Source organism: Varroa destructor, unplaced genomic scaffold (assembly GCF_002443255.2).
Source record: "Varroa destructor unplaced genomic scaffold, Vdes_3.0 BEIS01000001.1, whole genome shotgun sequence".
Taxonomy (NCBI): domain Eukaryota; kingdom Metazoa; phylum Arthropoda; class Arachnida; order Mesostigmata; family Varroidae; genus Varroa; species Varroa destructor.
This window is the reverse complement of record NW_019211454.1, coordinates 30,188,069-30,204,701: the sequence shown is the minus strand read 5'-3', so window position 1 is coordinate 30,204,701 and position 16,633 is coordinate 30,188,069. Positions and strand designations below refer to the sequence as shown.

Below are 16,633 nucleotides of genomic sequence, written 5' to 3'. Positions count from 1 at the left end.
GTCATCTATATATTCTCTGTGTGTGGCTAAAGGTCTCTGCGATGCAAATCCTACATTTAAACCCACAAACGCGGCGAGAAGGCCTTTGGACAGATTTTCTACCGACAAGTTGACAATGACTTCCATGAAGTGAAACAATGTGAATACAGGGCACTACCTAAAGCTAGCTGGCCTCAAGGTTTTCTCGTAGGCTTAAAATGCGTGCTCGAAACGTTATGGCTGTTAAATGATATTTAACGTTTTCTTAATTTCAACTTATCTAACACCTGACACAACAACAACCGACTGAATTGTCGCCTTAAGTAGAAAAGAGCACAGCCAAAGCTAACATTTGATTCTTGAATGAGCTAAATAAATGTTTCGAATTTTACGTACGCTATATCCCCCTAAACGTTGGTTTAGACGGCCGGACCCAGCACGAAACGAAGCAGGTGGACCCTAACCCGGTTTTGAACCTCTCAATTAGGCTAGTTGTTGGCAGCTCCGCAAACACATGACCAGCTTCAATATTGAACTTCTGTCACCTAACGTGTCTCTTAATTTGACTGGCAAAGACGTCGCGTCGTCACGGAAGAAAGCTTACTGGAGAGACTTATTGGAAAAGCGTCCATCCACCACATCAGCAGTCCACTTCGTCGTTAACCTCTCCTGATAAACTCTCTATTGGTTAGATAATAACATTCCGTTGTGTATGCCTTACGAAAATTTGCTTCCAAGCAAGTTTGTCGGTAACGAGCGAAACCATTGTTCCAACTTTAGTTTCAATCCCGGCAACGCAGCGCATGGAAACTGCTAGACGGCCTTAATTCATTAAGTCATTCCAGTTACACCTGGCAGATCCTTCCTTTACCGCCTGCATCGATGTCTCGCCTAAAGCCTACATTTGCTATTTAGAAAATCATTTCTAACGATACAAATGGAGAAGCAAGATTTAATTATTATATATATGTACACATATATTACTTATAATGAAATCATTATGCAATACGAGATGTGTTGGTACTATGGCTTTTATACGGAATTATAGTCGTACGGTCTCCCCCTCTTATTAGTTATATTATTGTTAATCTTCCTCTTTTTTAGCATTTGCGCCTGCGGCAACTATTGAATAGAATGAGCTCTGTCTATGCGGAACGGTGCTCGTACCTCCCAATATGTAATAGGGGTTCGAAAAAGGCGAGGGTCGCAGGGAGACGGCCTAGAGCCGGCGGGGTTGATTAATGACTCGAAATTGATCATTTTTTTTAAATCCGTGTGATTTCTCTCTCTTTCTCACTCATTTTTTCTTCCAATCCCGCCTTCCTATACCAGCGCAGTTCCTCATTTAATTTCTCGTTCTGATTTCAGAGCCATGTCGCTCCTCCGTGTTTGTCCTGACAGCCGAAACGTCCGGGTCCGTCCTATGACAAGGGCATTCGTCTTGTTGTAGAACAGGGGCAGAAAAGCGAAATAAGTTAAGTGGAGACGAGAAAGCGTTTTTTTTTGCATCCTCATTTGCAGTCCCAGTGAACAGTGGACCTGTCATTACTCTTGATCTAAGGACAAATACAGAAAAAACTAGCAGCCCTCACAGACAGACAGACAGACAGGTAGCCTGCATAGATGACATGACTCTAGAATTTCCTCAAAACAACACAAAATCAATGAATTTCTCTTTGTTTCTCATGTTATGATCAATAGGCGACCAACGCACAGGCCGAAAGGAAGCTCTACTCAGTTCAAATGTAAGGCCGAAACTGATTTTGGTCAAGCGAAGATTTAAAAGGGCCAAAATGCCGGTAATAATATCATACAACCTGGCCAGTGGGTGCTCCTTTGTTGCCGATCGTTTACTCGCCTCGTCTCGATGAAAGCCCATAATGGATCCGGACATCGAAGGTAGACATGAGCCCAATTTCTCCTTAGTTGCATAGCAGTAGTAGCGATAACAAGCACTAGGATATCACCAGGTGTGACCAGTCGTAGGTAATTAACGGACGTTACGGTAAAATCAAAGGCATCAGTCGTCGTAGCATCATATGGACGCAGTTGGACAGTGCTACTGCTGCCATAGTAATCGATAAGCACAACACTATCAAGCCCGAGGCTAATTAGAATCATAGTAAAGATCGGATTTAATGAAGTAGCAAGATGTTACCGATCGGCCAGCAGTGACTCATTCAAGCAACAATCGGCTGAAGCAAAATAGCAAAAAAATCGTGAATTCGTAATACTGAAACTAGGTCACTTCGGTACAACTGATTGGTGGCTTAAATAAAATATACACGAATCGTCCTAGTTACTATAAATATCGATAGCGGTACCACGATATCGAGTAGCAAATGAGGACTTTAGGTGGGCACTCATCGAACCGGCCCTGGCTCCATATAGAAGGGAGCACCACTGAGCACACCGCGACGACAGGTCATTCACTCTAACTTTAAAGCGATATTATTTGGCTGTCTCCGAGTAAATTAGCATTTTTATTATTGCAAGAATGAAGATTATTATTCATCTTTGCAATGAGAATTCCCCACCTGGGTCCGTTCTTGGTACCGGTCTCTTTTCATTGTCTTATGGTCATAGTCCTGCTCGCGTTCATCCCATCCAACCTCAGTTCCTCACACGACGCCCGACTGACCATCGTCCTGACAAAAGGCCCAACTTGAAAAATCGATATCGTCAAAACCACAGCTATGACATTCTTCACACCCGGCACACCTATCCCGCATAAAAGCTTGACTAATCTGTACCAAACTCTAATTGCTGTCCTTGCATGTTCGCAGAACAATGACAGATTTTCTACAAGCAAAATGAATGTATATAATTATACGAATGCAATATAATGAAATCATATTCTAGTGGCTTCCTTAAAGCGACGTTCCTGATCAACGTCCAGATCACTAGAATGGACGCCGGGGGTAGGTCAATGTAAAGGAAAGTTGGTACTTACTTGTCTTTCAATGAGCTGGTACAGTTCGGCGACTGTTGCTGCTGTGGTTCGGCTGTGTGATGATGGTGCGCGGAACTCTGTTGGTGGGCGACTGCCGCTGCAGCAGCGGCGGCGGCAGCAACGGCAGCGGGCGCGAGACTGTTTGTCGCGGAATGATGCTGAGTGGCAAGTTGACCACGATTGGCAGCCAGCGCGACGGCGTTGAGCAGGGCCTGCTGTTGTTGCTGCTGAAGACTCGGGGGAAGCTGACCCTGCAGCTGGCCCAATTGACCCTGAAGCTGACTCTGCAGTTGCGGATGGAGCTGGGAGAGCAGCTGCAGATGCTGGGCGGCGGCAATGGCCTGCTGTTGTTGTGGACTCATCAACGAGATTTTCGACGGGTCTCCTATTAAATACAACAGGGTACCGTTTTCATTATGCTTTCAGTGTGACCAAGAACAGATGGATTCTAATCAGCATTTCCAGTATAGATGCTGATCGTATGATAAAAACACCATATACGTCAAAGTACCGTATATAGCCGTATAGCGTATTCTATTTTCGAATCTTTCGCAAAGCATTTGATAGTAACAAACGTTAATGTTCAGTGGTAAATGACAATGCGTCCAATGATCTTTCGACACGAAATCGGAGCCATTACACCTTCTTCGAATGCTCGTTTATTTCGAGTCCTTGATTTATCATTATCATTTATTTTTTTCATCTCCATAATGACAATAACCTCTCACAAAACCTCTCTGCTCGTAAGGTTTCATGCGCTTTAATATACTGCCGATGTGAGGTAGGGTAGTGGATCCCGTTCAGATGGCCATCGTGCATTGTTTCAGCTCGCTATCTATTCGTTTATAGCGGATGACCTAGCGTTACCCGAGATAGTTGCAGTGTCCTGTTTGCCCATTGATGACGACGAGTGTCACTTTTCTTCTGCAGGAGTGCAGCATTCCGTATTCCGAGCTGCTTCTAATGTCGGTACTACTGCAGCACTTTGGCTCACTTTTGAATATCCTTTCTTCTCTTCTTAAAACACCCCGACCTCCTGCAGGATGCTTGCAGCCCAGCTAGGCACACTCGACAGTGTCCATCCAGTGCGTTAAAATATAGCTATGTCTTTCAATGTTATTTTATGGTCACTTCTTTCCCTTCTCGCACTACCCATTCCTTTGGTGCCCTATTTGCAATCTTCTTTCATCACAGAGACAATTCTTATATACGCTGGCTAAACTTCATGTCAAAACCGATGATTAAGACCGCTTGGCCCCAAAGGAAAGAGCTTTACCCCGTGACAAAAAACGGCCGTACGGCCCAGTCTCCCTCCTCAACAGAATGGCTCGCGACTTGAGCTATGGACATCGTACTTTATTTCTTTAACAGAATGAAAAAAAGATAATGAGGCAAAGGGTAAACCACGAAGCGGGGGAAAAGTTCGAGAAACAGGGAATTCTTGGCTACTTTGTCCAGTGAGCTCTCCGCAGGTGCTATAGGCTCGAGAATCTCCGTCCCCCCTTTCCCGCCCCGCTCTCTCTCTTCCACCTTCTATTTCGCTCTCGGTTAATTAGTTACTACTAATTGCTCTCCTCGTTATATATATAATTATGAATGTAAACATTTTGTCACATTGTGTACATGACATGTTTCCGTGTGTATCTATAGGGAATAACACAAACCCACTGTTCATGCAGACACGGAACGCGCTCGTACATACATATATGCTCATATCTTCGTATGAAAAACAAAAAACTTAAGGGGCAGGGGCATTTGGGTCGGATTCGACGCCGGAGAGCAATCCTAGAAATTTCGAATGGAGGGAAAAATATTGACAATGAAAAGAGAAATAAGCACAGGAAGATTGAAGGGATTCAGGAGAACGCAAAAAAGGAGAACATTTTACGAGAGAAACGGCGAGCTTCGACGATGAAGACCAGTGGCCAGAGGAGGGGAAGAGGAAAGAGACGCACGAAGCAACGCGCGAGAGAAACAGAAAACGAGCGAAGCTGTTGCTGCAACTGCCGCTGAGGAAACGAATGGAAAGAATAACAACAAAAACTACAGATGGGAATACCGGACCAACACACACACGCCGATGCAGAGCGGCACGAGGGCCAACGACTCGAAGCAAAGCGAAGCAGAACCGCCGTGAGTGCGCCGTCTCTGATAAGCGTTTTCAGAAGCGGATGAGGGTCGATTCGCTGTTGCCTTGTCCCTCACACGCCTATGGACATGTGTCTGCGTGTCTGGGCACTTGAATCGGCGGATCTCCCTTTTTTTTTATCCACCTTTATCTCGTTCGACTTCATTTATCGCTGCTGGGCTAATGCCAGCGTCGATCCGTTGTCGATCGTCGTATTCGCCCGCGCAATATATCTCGTCTGTGTGTTAGCCAACGAAGAGAAAAAAGTAGACTACGCGAGACGACGAAGAAAACGAGGAGGAGTAAATTACGATTTTAAAATGCTAATGTCTAAAAGGAAGAGGGCGGTCTGCAGTGTCCGCGCGACGCATAGGCGGTCCAGCTACGATCGTCATGGAGCCGGTGGCGAAGGTGGTAGTGAGTGTTCTGACTGAATCAGACAGAGTCTCTTACCAGCAGCGGTATGGAAACTGCAGCCGACGTCGTTGTAACGGAGCTCACTAGAGCGAGTGCGCGGGGAACAGCAGCCAGAGCAGCGGGCAAACCCTCAAGAAGCAAGCGCCAGGGGGTTGCAACGCGATCTGACTTTTATTTTTATTAGACGTATTTATGAACGATATGGGCTGGAGTCGTGTAGAAGTGCAATGGAGAGGGACGTGAAGGCGGAAATAAATAGATAAAATAAAAAATGTCTGTGCATCTATTGAGCTATCTGCCTCAAGCGGAATGAAAATCGCATATTATAACGACAAACTCTATTATCAGTTCGTACGTAGGTTACCTTAAGTGTATATATCAATAATATATTTATAATAAATAGTTATTATATACTAGTAAGGATGTAAAATATATCTCAGGTCTCAGGCTTGCATTGATATGCTGTTGCTCAAGCAGTTTCATAATTGGATTAGGCCATGCAGCCACTAAATGTGCGAAAATGAAAGGTCTTATTAGACATAATTTTGCCGCCCGGCTAGAAACTATGATATCCGTAGTCCTTTACGTTACGTGCATATTTCTTCAAGGAGCACTTTTACACTATACCATTATTATAATAGTGTGTATCATAGGAAGGACGACCGGAACAAGTTTCTAATTTTTTTTATTAATGACACAAGCTAATGTAAAGTCCGTTTGACCTTCTAAAATGGCTGGGCTTTAGTTGGGTTTCTACTTTACTGTTAATACGAATGAGTCGTCTAAATTTGTTGGTCAACGATCTGCGACTCGATCGGCGATGTCAGCCTAGTTGGATTGATCGTTCTACGTCGTGATCAAGCCCCCTTCTGCAAATTTTAACAAATTCTCCAATGAAAAAAAGCAAGGAAGCTCGATTTAACAAGCATTCGGTCATGCTCGAGAAACAGCCGACTGTCAACGCCACCCAAGCCAAACATCTCACCGCTACATCGAGACATTACATTACAAGTCTGCAATGGTGACGTGTGCGACCTAAGGCATCCTAACCCTCCGACACTTCGTCTAGGCTTTTGCCTTCACTTTGAATCAAGTCAATATCAAATTCGGTTGACTTTTCCACTCCATTTCCTTGGCATTCGAAGTGAGAAGGGGTAGAGCGCCGGAAATCGAGCCAGCCCAAAGCGAAGATGGGCGGGGTCAGTGGATGAGCATCACTGCTGTATTTTGAAGTGGTGAAGCAGTTCATGTATTTCTTCTTAGAAATCATAGTGTATCATCGCTATGATCGACAACTACGTAGAGTCGACGATCAAAGACAGATGCACGTCCCAAAAAAAGCAAATCGTGCAACTTTTTTTTCGAAATACTCATATTACTGCAAACCAGTATGTTTATGCGTGTGTTGTTACACTGGGTGGGGTAAAACCCATCTCAATGTGTCAAATATAGAAATAGGCTTACATACACAACGTAACCACACGCATGTAACTCATATAAGGCTAATTTCGCTGCCAGATTAAGCTAGTACTGTTGTCGGCAAATATTCCGATGATATATAAGTTTAATATATATATGCTTAAGTTAATACACGTGCCTTATCAAAGCTGGAAAGTAATTGCTTAAAATAAGCTGCATAGGTTTCACTAAAAAATTCCCTTGCGCAGTACGTTTGCCTAGAACAAATATGGGGAAGATAGAAAGAAACAAGGATGGTGAAATATGGAAGAACAGACATCAAAGTCCGCTGGGTCAGATTCGCCCAGTTTTACTGCTAGTCTTCTGGTTTCTATAATATAATCTTAACTCTAGAAACGTGGTCAATATGCTTTTTAAACAACCACACATCACACAGTTATAGTTAAGATCGGAAAAAAACACGTAAAATATTTTACTGTTTTATTGTCAGCAGTGGCTCGAGCCGATAAACTCGCTGCCAATCAATCTCACGCTACTTTGTCCTAGCTGGTTTTGTTGCTTGCCGTCCCTATTTACTGACATTTAATTTAGTTTTCGGCGTTACACGCAAAGCAATGTCCGTGCTTCTGATCGCGTGCATGTGTACGACGATATGTGCCCAATCTGGGCTTCTGGCGGAATTGCGCGATGGCGCTGCAAAGGCTGGCAAGGCAAAACAAAGCAACCCCAATGCTTTGTTAGGGGGCAATCACTACCGACGCAGTACGGCCTGATCAGGTTGGTTGCGCGAGACAGAGATGGATGGAAAACCCGATTGGTTCAACAACAGCAGCAGCAGAAGCAGTCGTAGGCATCAGGATGGTTGGCTAGTGGCTTTGCATTTAGAGGCAGTTGCGGACCGAGGCAAGCTTCTGTGCCCGTACAAAGGGAACAGTAGTAGCATTTTTAGCAGAGTACGCGCGTCGTCTCCAGCGGCGCTCGTTGTCTCGGATTTTGAGCTGCTTGACTTACTAAGCGTTCTTTTATTTTCCCTCTTGCTTTTTTCCATTCTCTTTTCCATCTCGCGTTGTTGGCCGTACAACTAAGGTCGGCTGTCCTCAGCTTGGCTGATTGCTACAGTTTTACGCTTGAGCTTACCCTTAGAGCTTCTCTTCTTTTCTTGGAGTTTACGAGGAAAAGTTAGTCAGAGAAGTGGTGACTCGGGCCAACGGCTGCGGTGGCGCGGTGTCTGCTGCCGAACGTCGGACGCGAGCGAATACAGCCTGTGTGTATATATAGACCAGCAAAGCAAACGCGGCCAAAGCGCCCGACGTTGACATAAAGTTATTTCCTTCTCTCTGCCAAGTCCCTCGTCCCTTTCAACAACGAATGCTCTGCCGAACGCCCGATAACGAGGGTTCAATGGGCTACTACTGATTCATCGGCAACTGCCCTCGTCTCTTCTGCAGATGCAAACGGGACTACGCCTTTCATTTTCCATGATATGCATCTGTAGTTTTTAAAGTTTCGAAATGAGACTCCCGCTTGCATGACTGGTTTTAATGTCTTTGCCAAGGACGAGCAAAGACGCCAGGATACGAAACCACATAAAAGTAGGCACGCTATCAAGCAACAACAAGTGCTGTAGAAAAAAAAACAAAATTTATCCAAAATCTACACAATATACCAATAGACCCACGAAGAAAGATTTGTTCGATAATTTCTGCAAACTAACAATCTTAACCTTAAAATATATACCCTCCTATACGGAGCTACCGTACCTATTCCTATTTCTATATTTTCGAGGCTATATTTAAGGTCCTGTTGAAATGTTGAGCCTGAATTATACGAGATAGCTTAGATATAAGCGTATAATCAATATTCAAAATGCGGCTGCTTTAAAATCAGAACATCAATTGCCAATTAGACGGTATAGATAAGCTTCTACGGTTAGCCTTTTTGGATCCTTTGGCATTTGTTACATTTTTTAGTTGTTTTGTACCTTAATACTTGTGAGTCTAGAGTCAGCTTGATTGGCCTGAAGTCAATACAAGATTTATTTCTACTCGATTTTTTGTATGTAGCTTATTTGAGCTGCGCTTTGTATTTGATAATATTACTTAATGAAGGATTACTATTAAAGAGTTTACAGAGTATGAGTGGAATATGTTAAGATTAAGTAATTTGTGGTTTAGGCTTTCAATTGAAGCTGTAGTCATATTAAATAGACATGGCCGTCCGGAATGATGCAAGATGCAAATGCATCTTTTTCTTTCAGATACGATCTTGGAAAATATTCATGGGTAAAGTCCAGTACTGGATGCCGTGTCCGTCCCCATTGGTCTACCAATATACGTATATATCGAGGGACAAAATTTTTGTTAGATTAGGCACCGTCTGCCTGGCGTGAAGCAGAACACGGTAACCAGGCTAAGGTGCCAGTATTCCGTGCTCACCTAAGCTAGTCGGTTTCATGCACATACGTACGGTGCTTGCGCTATGGCTTTGGATAAGATAAGAATATGAGAAATAAGAATGATTAAGGCTATCGGTGCCAGTGGTCGCACGTGTCCATAAAAACAAGAAGACTTAACTATGCCCACCCTCTATCCTATTCAACAAAAATTTCATTGCTTCAGTTTTGCCTTCGCCTTCCATTCTACCCCAGTGGATTGAGTCGGCCCAGTTCCATCTCGGAGAGTCGGAATAGGATAAACTGATTTAGAAAGCCTCTCCTTTGTTTTTGTTCTTCTCTTCAGTCCCGTTCCGATTCAACCACGGCAATAAGAGATTTGGAACTGAGCGGGACCTAAAACTTCGAGTAAGCATCAGAAAGGTATGGGGAAAGGAAAGGGGTTGAAAGGGTCGTCCAAGTTCTTCGCCCAAAAACAGACACTGGGCCGCAATTTAGATAGACACGCGACTATTGTCGGATGCAGACAGTTAGCAGTTGCCATTGTTGCTTGAAGAGACGAGACAGATTTAAAGACAATGACGCAACGATACGACCGTGTAGATCTGTGCATTCGTAATGAAACGAACAATAGCGCGTTGAAATCTCGTGATGATCGAAATGGGCAAAAGGCCCACACAAACGCACGTGCCACACTGGACTACCATTGACTGAATGGGGGTGTATTGGGGCTCATTACGTAGCCGTCTTGAAATGCATCCAGCATTCATTTTCTAATTACTACTGTGATTACTTGCTGATCGACGGTCGCGATTTTGATAGTAACATTATGCAAGTTTAATTCTATAGCATAGTTTTATTGCGATTTCTATTTGCCCTACGCTGGTTAGGGGGGTGCCAAATAATGCGCATCTCCGGATACGGCGATACTAATTTAAGTTGCTGCCGCCAAAAGCTTCTAAGAACTGCACTCGATTTTACCTACGATCTTTGTTTGCCCGAGGCATCTGCCTGACGCGTTCCGTTTCACAACCATACTACTCCAATTCAACACGAGAGAGAAAGTGTATGCGTTAAGATAAGTGGGGATCTAATAAGATCTTTCAAAATATTAACGTTCTTAGCAGAGAAAATATAGGAAATACGTTTGTAAATCGAGAATTGTAAATATGGCCATCAAATTAGTAAATCTGTATTACACCACGAACTGGATTGGAGTAAAACGACGAGGAAAAAACAAACTATTCTACAGTAAGGCACTTTTATTAGTAAACAGACTTCTAGGTACCCATATCAACATCGAGCAGTGCCAGCAACAGCTTGTCATGGCATGATAAGACCATAGAAAGAGAGCTTCAAATCGCAGCAACGTATGCGATGCAATCTGTTTACTTGCTAGTTTTGGCCGCGCCTGCCTACGCGATGATAACTTGAATAACCCAAGATACGAATACCCGCTGCCCCCACCCTAGCTCGTCCCCTCTAATAGTCTTTCACTATACCACCAAGTTACCAGCAAATGCAGCAGGGTTCTTCAAACAAGGCGACAATGACACCACCAGTAGCAATAGCCGTAACAAATACTAATAATATTAATCCTAATAATAAGCATTATAACAGTGCCTGGTAGCGCCGTTACGATATGGGCTGATTTGCATCTCCTAGGGAAAAATTCACTCTCAATGACGATGCTTCGTTTCACCAGCCTTGCTGGTAACGAAAATGACGATGGGCGCCGCCAGAGAGTACAACCACGATCGCCTCCCGCATTCTGAGATCCTAGAAGCCCACTATGAAATGAGCGGCGGACACGCGGAACAGCTCTTCCACAAGTAGCCTACAGAAAGACTTCCTAACTCCCCATTTCACAAGTTAGCACGTTCAGGGTTACCTTGGTTTGCAGGACATTCAATGCCTTTCGCAATCCACACACGATATATATATATAGAAGCTTTTGCTTTTCTTTCGAGTTGGAGAACGAAGGCGATTGGAGTTTTCTCTTTCAATAACGCTACCTGTCTCCAAACACTGGTAGGTCATTGATTGTCGCATGCTGTGCAGCGCGATGACGGTGACACTCTGTGTTATCTTCTTTTGCTGCTACTAGTGTCGCCCTAGTTGTCAGTCCCGCTTCACCTTCTTACTCTCTGCCTGAACGTGTTTAAACGTGTTCAGGCAGTTCGGCAGCGTCATCGCACTACTTAACTACAACGGGGGTGGGTGGGGGGGAGGATCTTCCGATGTTGGTGTATTTGTTGCTACCCCAGAGTTGAAGGGGGGGGGGGGGTAGAAGGAGTATTGTGTGTCGTGGGAGTGCATCATTCACAATGGCTGGCCGCCCACTAGTATTTTGACGAATAGTGCCTGCTAACTAGCAGACACGGAATCGTTATTGCCCCTGCTGCTGGGTCGTAGTTGCCCCGTCGCTTCGAAGATTCGGCGATGCATATTAAATACGTACATTCAACTCCGCCAGCTCGCGCCACTGAATACGACCCACATCCGTCGCACACAGTCCGCTTTGCCAAAGACTCTTGCGCTTCCTGTTTACCTGCCCCGCGCCTATATTTCATCGCGGCTAGCATTAGCGTTTCTCTATTCGTAGGCAGCGTTACTCTCGCCGGCTCTAAAGTCTCCGATTTGAACCGAGGAAAAAGGAAGACACGAGTTGAAAATCTCTGAGCAATCTTCATGCTGCTTCAGAGTAACGTTCGGTTGTGTGCATGATGCGATAAAATTGAAAACTTTTAAGCAAAACTGATAATACTAGTAACTTCTGCCTGCATGTTATAGGGGAATGCATCGGAATTTTGGTTTATAATTGACCAACTATCAATTCGAGCCTGAGGCCGAATACTGCTAATAGAAACGCAAAATCAATTTCACTGTAGATTTAGGACTATAGCAAATATACTTCGGCAAGACTTTTCAAAACTGTCAAATTAAGAAGATCCTTTTAATTCGCTTAAGATCTTTTAATTTGCTTATTCTCGATCCCCTTCCATGATACCAATCTATCTGTAAGATATACGAAATTATCTCACACCGTACTTCACAACCAGATAAAGTACAAATAAAGCTGGCACGCGAAAATCAAGACATATAAGACAAAGGTCAGGTGTACACGACATAATCGAGATATCTTCACGAGGATGCTTCAACTTATATATTATTTCCTAATTCGCTTTTTATGCTCCCCATCATTAGTAGGGTCCGCCTTCTCTTCATCGGCTTTTGCAACGCTGCATACGAGGATGAATGCAATGCTTGTCGTCGCAGCTGATGTTTGTTCCGAAATCTCTTTCCGTAAGTCTTCTTCCTCTTCGCCTCGCTGTCTATGTAGATAAAGCGACTAACCAAGTGAGAGAGAATGAGAGTTCGCGCTAAGTAACATTCCCTATGCATCCATTCCACTTGGCCAACATCTACGACCCCGCGTTCGAATCTTTCCCATACTCATAACGCCTTCGAAGCTCACCGGCGGAAAAGAAGTAGTGCACATTCACTTGATGATGATAAGACGAAGGACTCTCTGGCTTTCTAGACACAAGCTGGTTCCGCCCTAGCTTAGCCACTCTCAGAATCTCAAGCCTTCTCTGGTTTGGCATATTTATCGTATCTTCAAACACGTCGCCGCCACTGCTGCTATTAGCAGTGCACAGCGGCCTCCTTCCGCTTGCGTCGCGCTTTCAAGTAACGGCAGGCATCGAAGACAAGTAATGAAGCAAACTCGTCAGGTATGAGAACCTCTACGACTTTGCTATTTCTCCCCAAGCATTGGCAGTTTTCTTGGCCAACGATAAACTTTTAAGCGAAAAACTTATTAGAGATTCAGGACCGGCAGAGACAGCAGCGCAACTATATGTGGGCGCATCGTTGATCCTGTTGGTATTAAGTGTGTGCATCTGTGTGTTTGGGTGTATGTGTAGAAGAAACGATGTCTTTGGATAGAAGGAGCAACTCGAGGGTGGGGGGTCGTCTTTGCTGATGTGATGCTTTGAGATGAGGTACCGGCGGGGGCAAGGGAGACTTGGATAGGTCATCGCTGGGCGAGTATTCGTCGAATTCAATGTCGCATCGACGTCATCAACGAAAAAGCGGAAGAAATCAGGTCTTTGTAAACAAACGTTAACGAACATTTCTCGCACCGACCCAGTAAGGAGGACGAAGAACGTCCTATACTTAAGGCGGTTGAAGGTGGCTGGTTTAACATTAATTGATTCTATATAAACACACACGTCTGCAATATTCGGCACGTATGTATGTATTAACAAGGTATTTATGTATGATTTGTATTTGATAAAAACTCGCAGCGCGAAGTGTATGTATGCCAGTAAGAAAACTGCATGCGCCTTGTCTGACCAGCGAAGCTTTATAGTTAACAGGCGACGTAGCAATGGGGACGTAAATCAAGCACCTTAAAATGAATAGGCGAACTACAATAATAATAATAATATCACGGTGACAATTAGGCCAGGCTAGCGTGCAGTGGCTACTAATGGGAGAATAGTACAGGCATTTCATGCTTGTCCCAGTTGATGAAAGACATGTCAGTGTTTAACCGAGCAAAAAAAGAATAGAGAAAATATTGGTCCGTTTTCCTTGCAAATTCCTTGCCAATATACCCACCTTAGCTACCCAAGCAGCCAAAATATATCGAGTGAGTATCTCGATATCCAATACGGTTCGATATGAGGCAAGCCACAACTGCCGTATATATTTTGTATATACACACAACTGCCTCACCGCGCAGCAATGACGGCACATTTGAGATACCGCGGGAGGCTAGGTATAGAGTAGGAACAGATGATGGAGCAGCATCTCGATTCCTCTATTCCATTCGGCCTCTCACTTCGATTTCGCCAATATCTTCTTCGTCAATCAGTCAGCCTTATTCCTCCTTTCCTTGAAGAAAAAGACTCCTATCTATAGTGACGACTTCGGGTGCTGATGTTCTAGATGGAGAGACTGTTAGTTTAGAAATGAGACGAATTGGAAGAGGTTCAAGGATTATAAAATGCCGATTCACAATAAGTTATTGAAACGAATTTATGCGGCACATTCATTAATAAATTATGGGCGAAGCAGATACGAAACAACCTCTCTAACTTGCAATGATAAAAATCTAGTTTCTCTTTTATCGACCCAATAGGGATTAGGTATCTATAATTTGAATATGTTTATCCCAGCGTTCGTATCCAACATTTACTATTACAGTATGTTGTCGTGAATGAACAGTTGTCTTACTCATGCGCACAATCAAGCGAAAAGGTCGCATCAAGGAAGCTTTAGCACAACTCTCATAATCATGATCATTTTTTTACAAAGTCAGCTAAAAACGAGTGCCGTACGCTTTTTTCACCACCTATATCGCAAACGAATGGTCGAATAAGTGGAAGTTTTTGGAGCAATATCCAAAGAAACAAACCTGATTCCTGCCTTACCCTCGGCCATATTTCTCGCTTTGTAGCTTCTTGCTGGCCGTAGTGTCTATATAATTTCCTTTCCGCCTTTTCCTTGTAGTATATACGCGTTAGTAGTAAACTCGTTAACCAAAGACAACGCCCCCACCCCTGCCTTAAACATCTTTCTTTCACAACCCCCTATTCCGACACGAGCTTTCTCTAGGTGCTGCCACTACAATTTTGACTTGCAGAGCCATGGGTTCATTGGGTACGGATGTAAAGCAGAATCTAGCAGTTATATTCGGCTATTTCCCTTGACTGTTTGCCTATTCGGTGTAGGCGAACTGGCCTATCATATGAGCCGTGTACTAGAAATGTGTGGGTGTGCCTCTGGTGAGGGTGTCTGCAGATATATGCACATAGTATGGCGGTGCACTATACAAGGGTAATTGAATCCTTTATAGCGCGTACCCCTTCTGGATCGGCGTTTTCACAGCCTCTTTTCTTGATCCACCACCATCTTAGCCTCCTTGCTGGCCTTCACCTCCATCCAGCTACTACTTTCCCCACCACACCCTTGTATCCAGCCCCCTGGCACTCCCGTCAAAGTTTGACTTTTTTCTTCTGTTCTCATCTTTCAGCTAGTAGTGGTAGTTGTAGTAGATATGACCCTTGTCGCTCCTCCTGTCATACTTTCCATTCGCAAGTGCGCTAAAAGCGCAGCTTATTCGTTGCTTGCTTTCTGAGCCGCTTGCTACATGGGGAAAAGATGGCTTACAAGGCGTATATACATCCTAAAAGTCACATGGGGGGTAACTTTAGGAACTGGAGGAACAGGGCATTGCGAAGAAGAGAAGAACGGACCTGCGTGCCAAGACAACGAATCTTTAGCGCGCGCATCGGAAGGCGTGATGAAATCTACGCCGAAGCTATTCGACCCGAAAGCGATATCGTACGCTTCGGCGGAATCACACTAAACTTCACAAGTGCAAATCTCGTGAATCAATACTAATATAACACAGATTGTGTATTATAAGTTCAATGCCGGTTGAGTTACACCAATAGAGGCACGGTCCAAAGTGCCGTATCCATGTGTGAATCACACTCGTGCGATGATACGTAATCTCCATCAACGAGCTTCGCCTGTGTTTCGACGTCCTTTTCAGTCTGGAGCGACGGGTCGAAGGTGCGTACTTAAGAGACGGATGGCTAACACTACAGGGTGCCCCCACCCGAGTAGGCCCAAAAGGATTTTCTCCTCATTTTTCTTTTTCCTACTTATGCAGCTAAAGGGAGACCGCCAAAAAATCGAAGCTAATTTGAGAGCTTATAAAGGAAGCGAATATGATAAATGCTACTAGCCTTCTTATATTCCGACGCGACGGGGCCGAGCGACTTAGCTTCTAAAGCGCGTCGTTTGCACACAGTTTCATTTCAGTTTGTGAAAGGCTTTTGCCGCTACATTATCCTCAAAGCTAAAGCTCAGACTTTTCTTTCCTTCTTTATCTCGATGTTCACGTTTCGATCCTTTGGTGGGTGAGTAGCGTAAGGTAGAGAGAAAGCATAAAGACCCAACTAATCCCGGTCGATTTATACAACGGTTCAAATTCAGACAACAGAACCAGTATATTTGTCTAGCACTAATTTTTACGCTGTTTATCATGCTACCCGGCGTTCCTTAACCTGTGCTATTCTTCAAGACCGATTACACTATGCAATCCTAGCGTGACTTAAACAACAGTCCAGGGTAGATAAAAAAAAAAAAAAAAAGAATAGATATTGAGCTTTTGTATTAGGTGCAGTGAAACGGCCAACTCGACGCCGAGAAAACTCAAAATGTTGATTGAAATCATCTGTCGAATTGTGGTACTTTTCCTGGAAAAATCTCATATTTAGAAATCTTTTCTAGCCAATGCAAAATTGAAATTACTGGCTTGAGG

General features: G+C 44.0%; 1 protein-coding gene across 10 annotated transcripts in view; it reads right to left on the bottom strand.

Moving 5' to 3' along the window:
- The window catches only part of LOC111243268 (uncharacterized), a 165,509-nt gene that overhangs the window by 42,971 nt on the left and 105,905 nt on the right, over positions 1–16,633 (bottom strand). For all 10 annotated transcript variants that reach the window (XM_086980541.1, XM_086980532.1, XM_086980552.1 and 7 more), the window contains one exon: positions 2,933–3,317. In XM_086980541.1, coding sequence (XP_086836667.1) covers positions 2,933–3,317 — 385 coding nt within the window. The remainder of the gene's footprint in view (positions 1–2,932; positions 3,318–16,633) is intronic.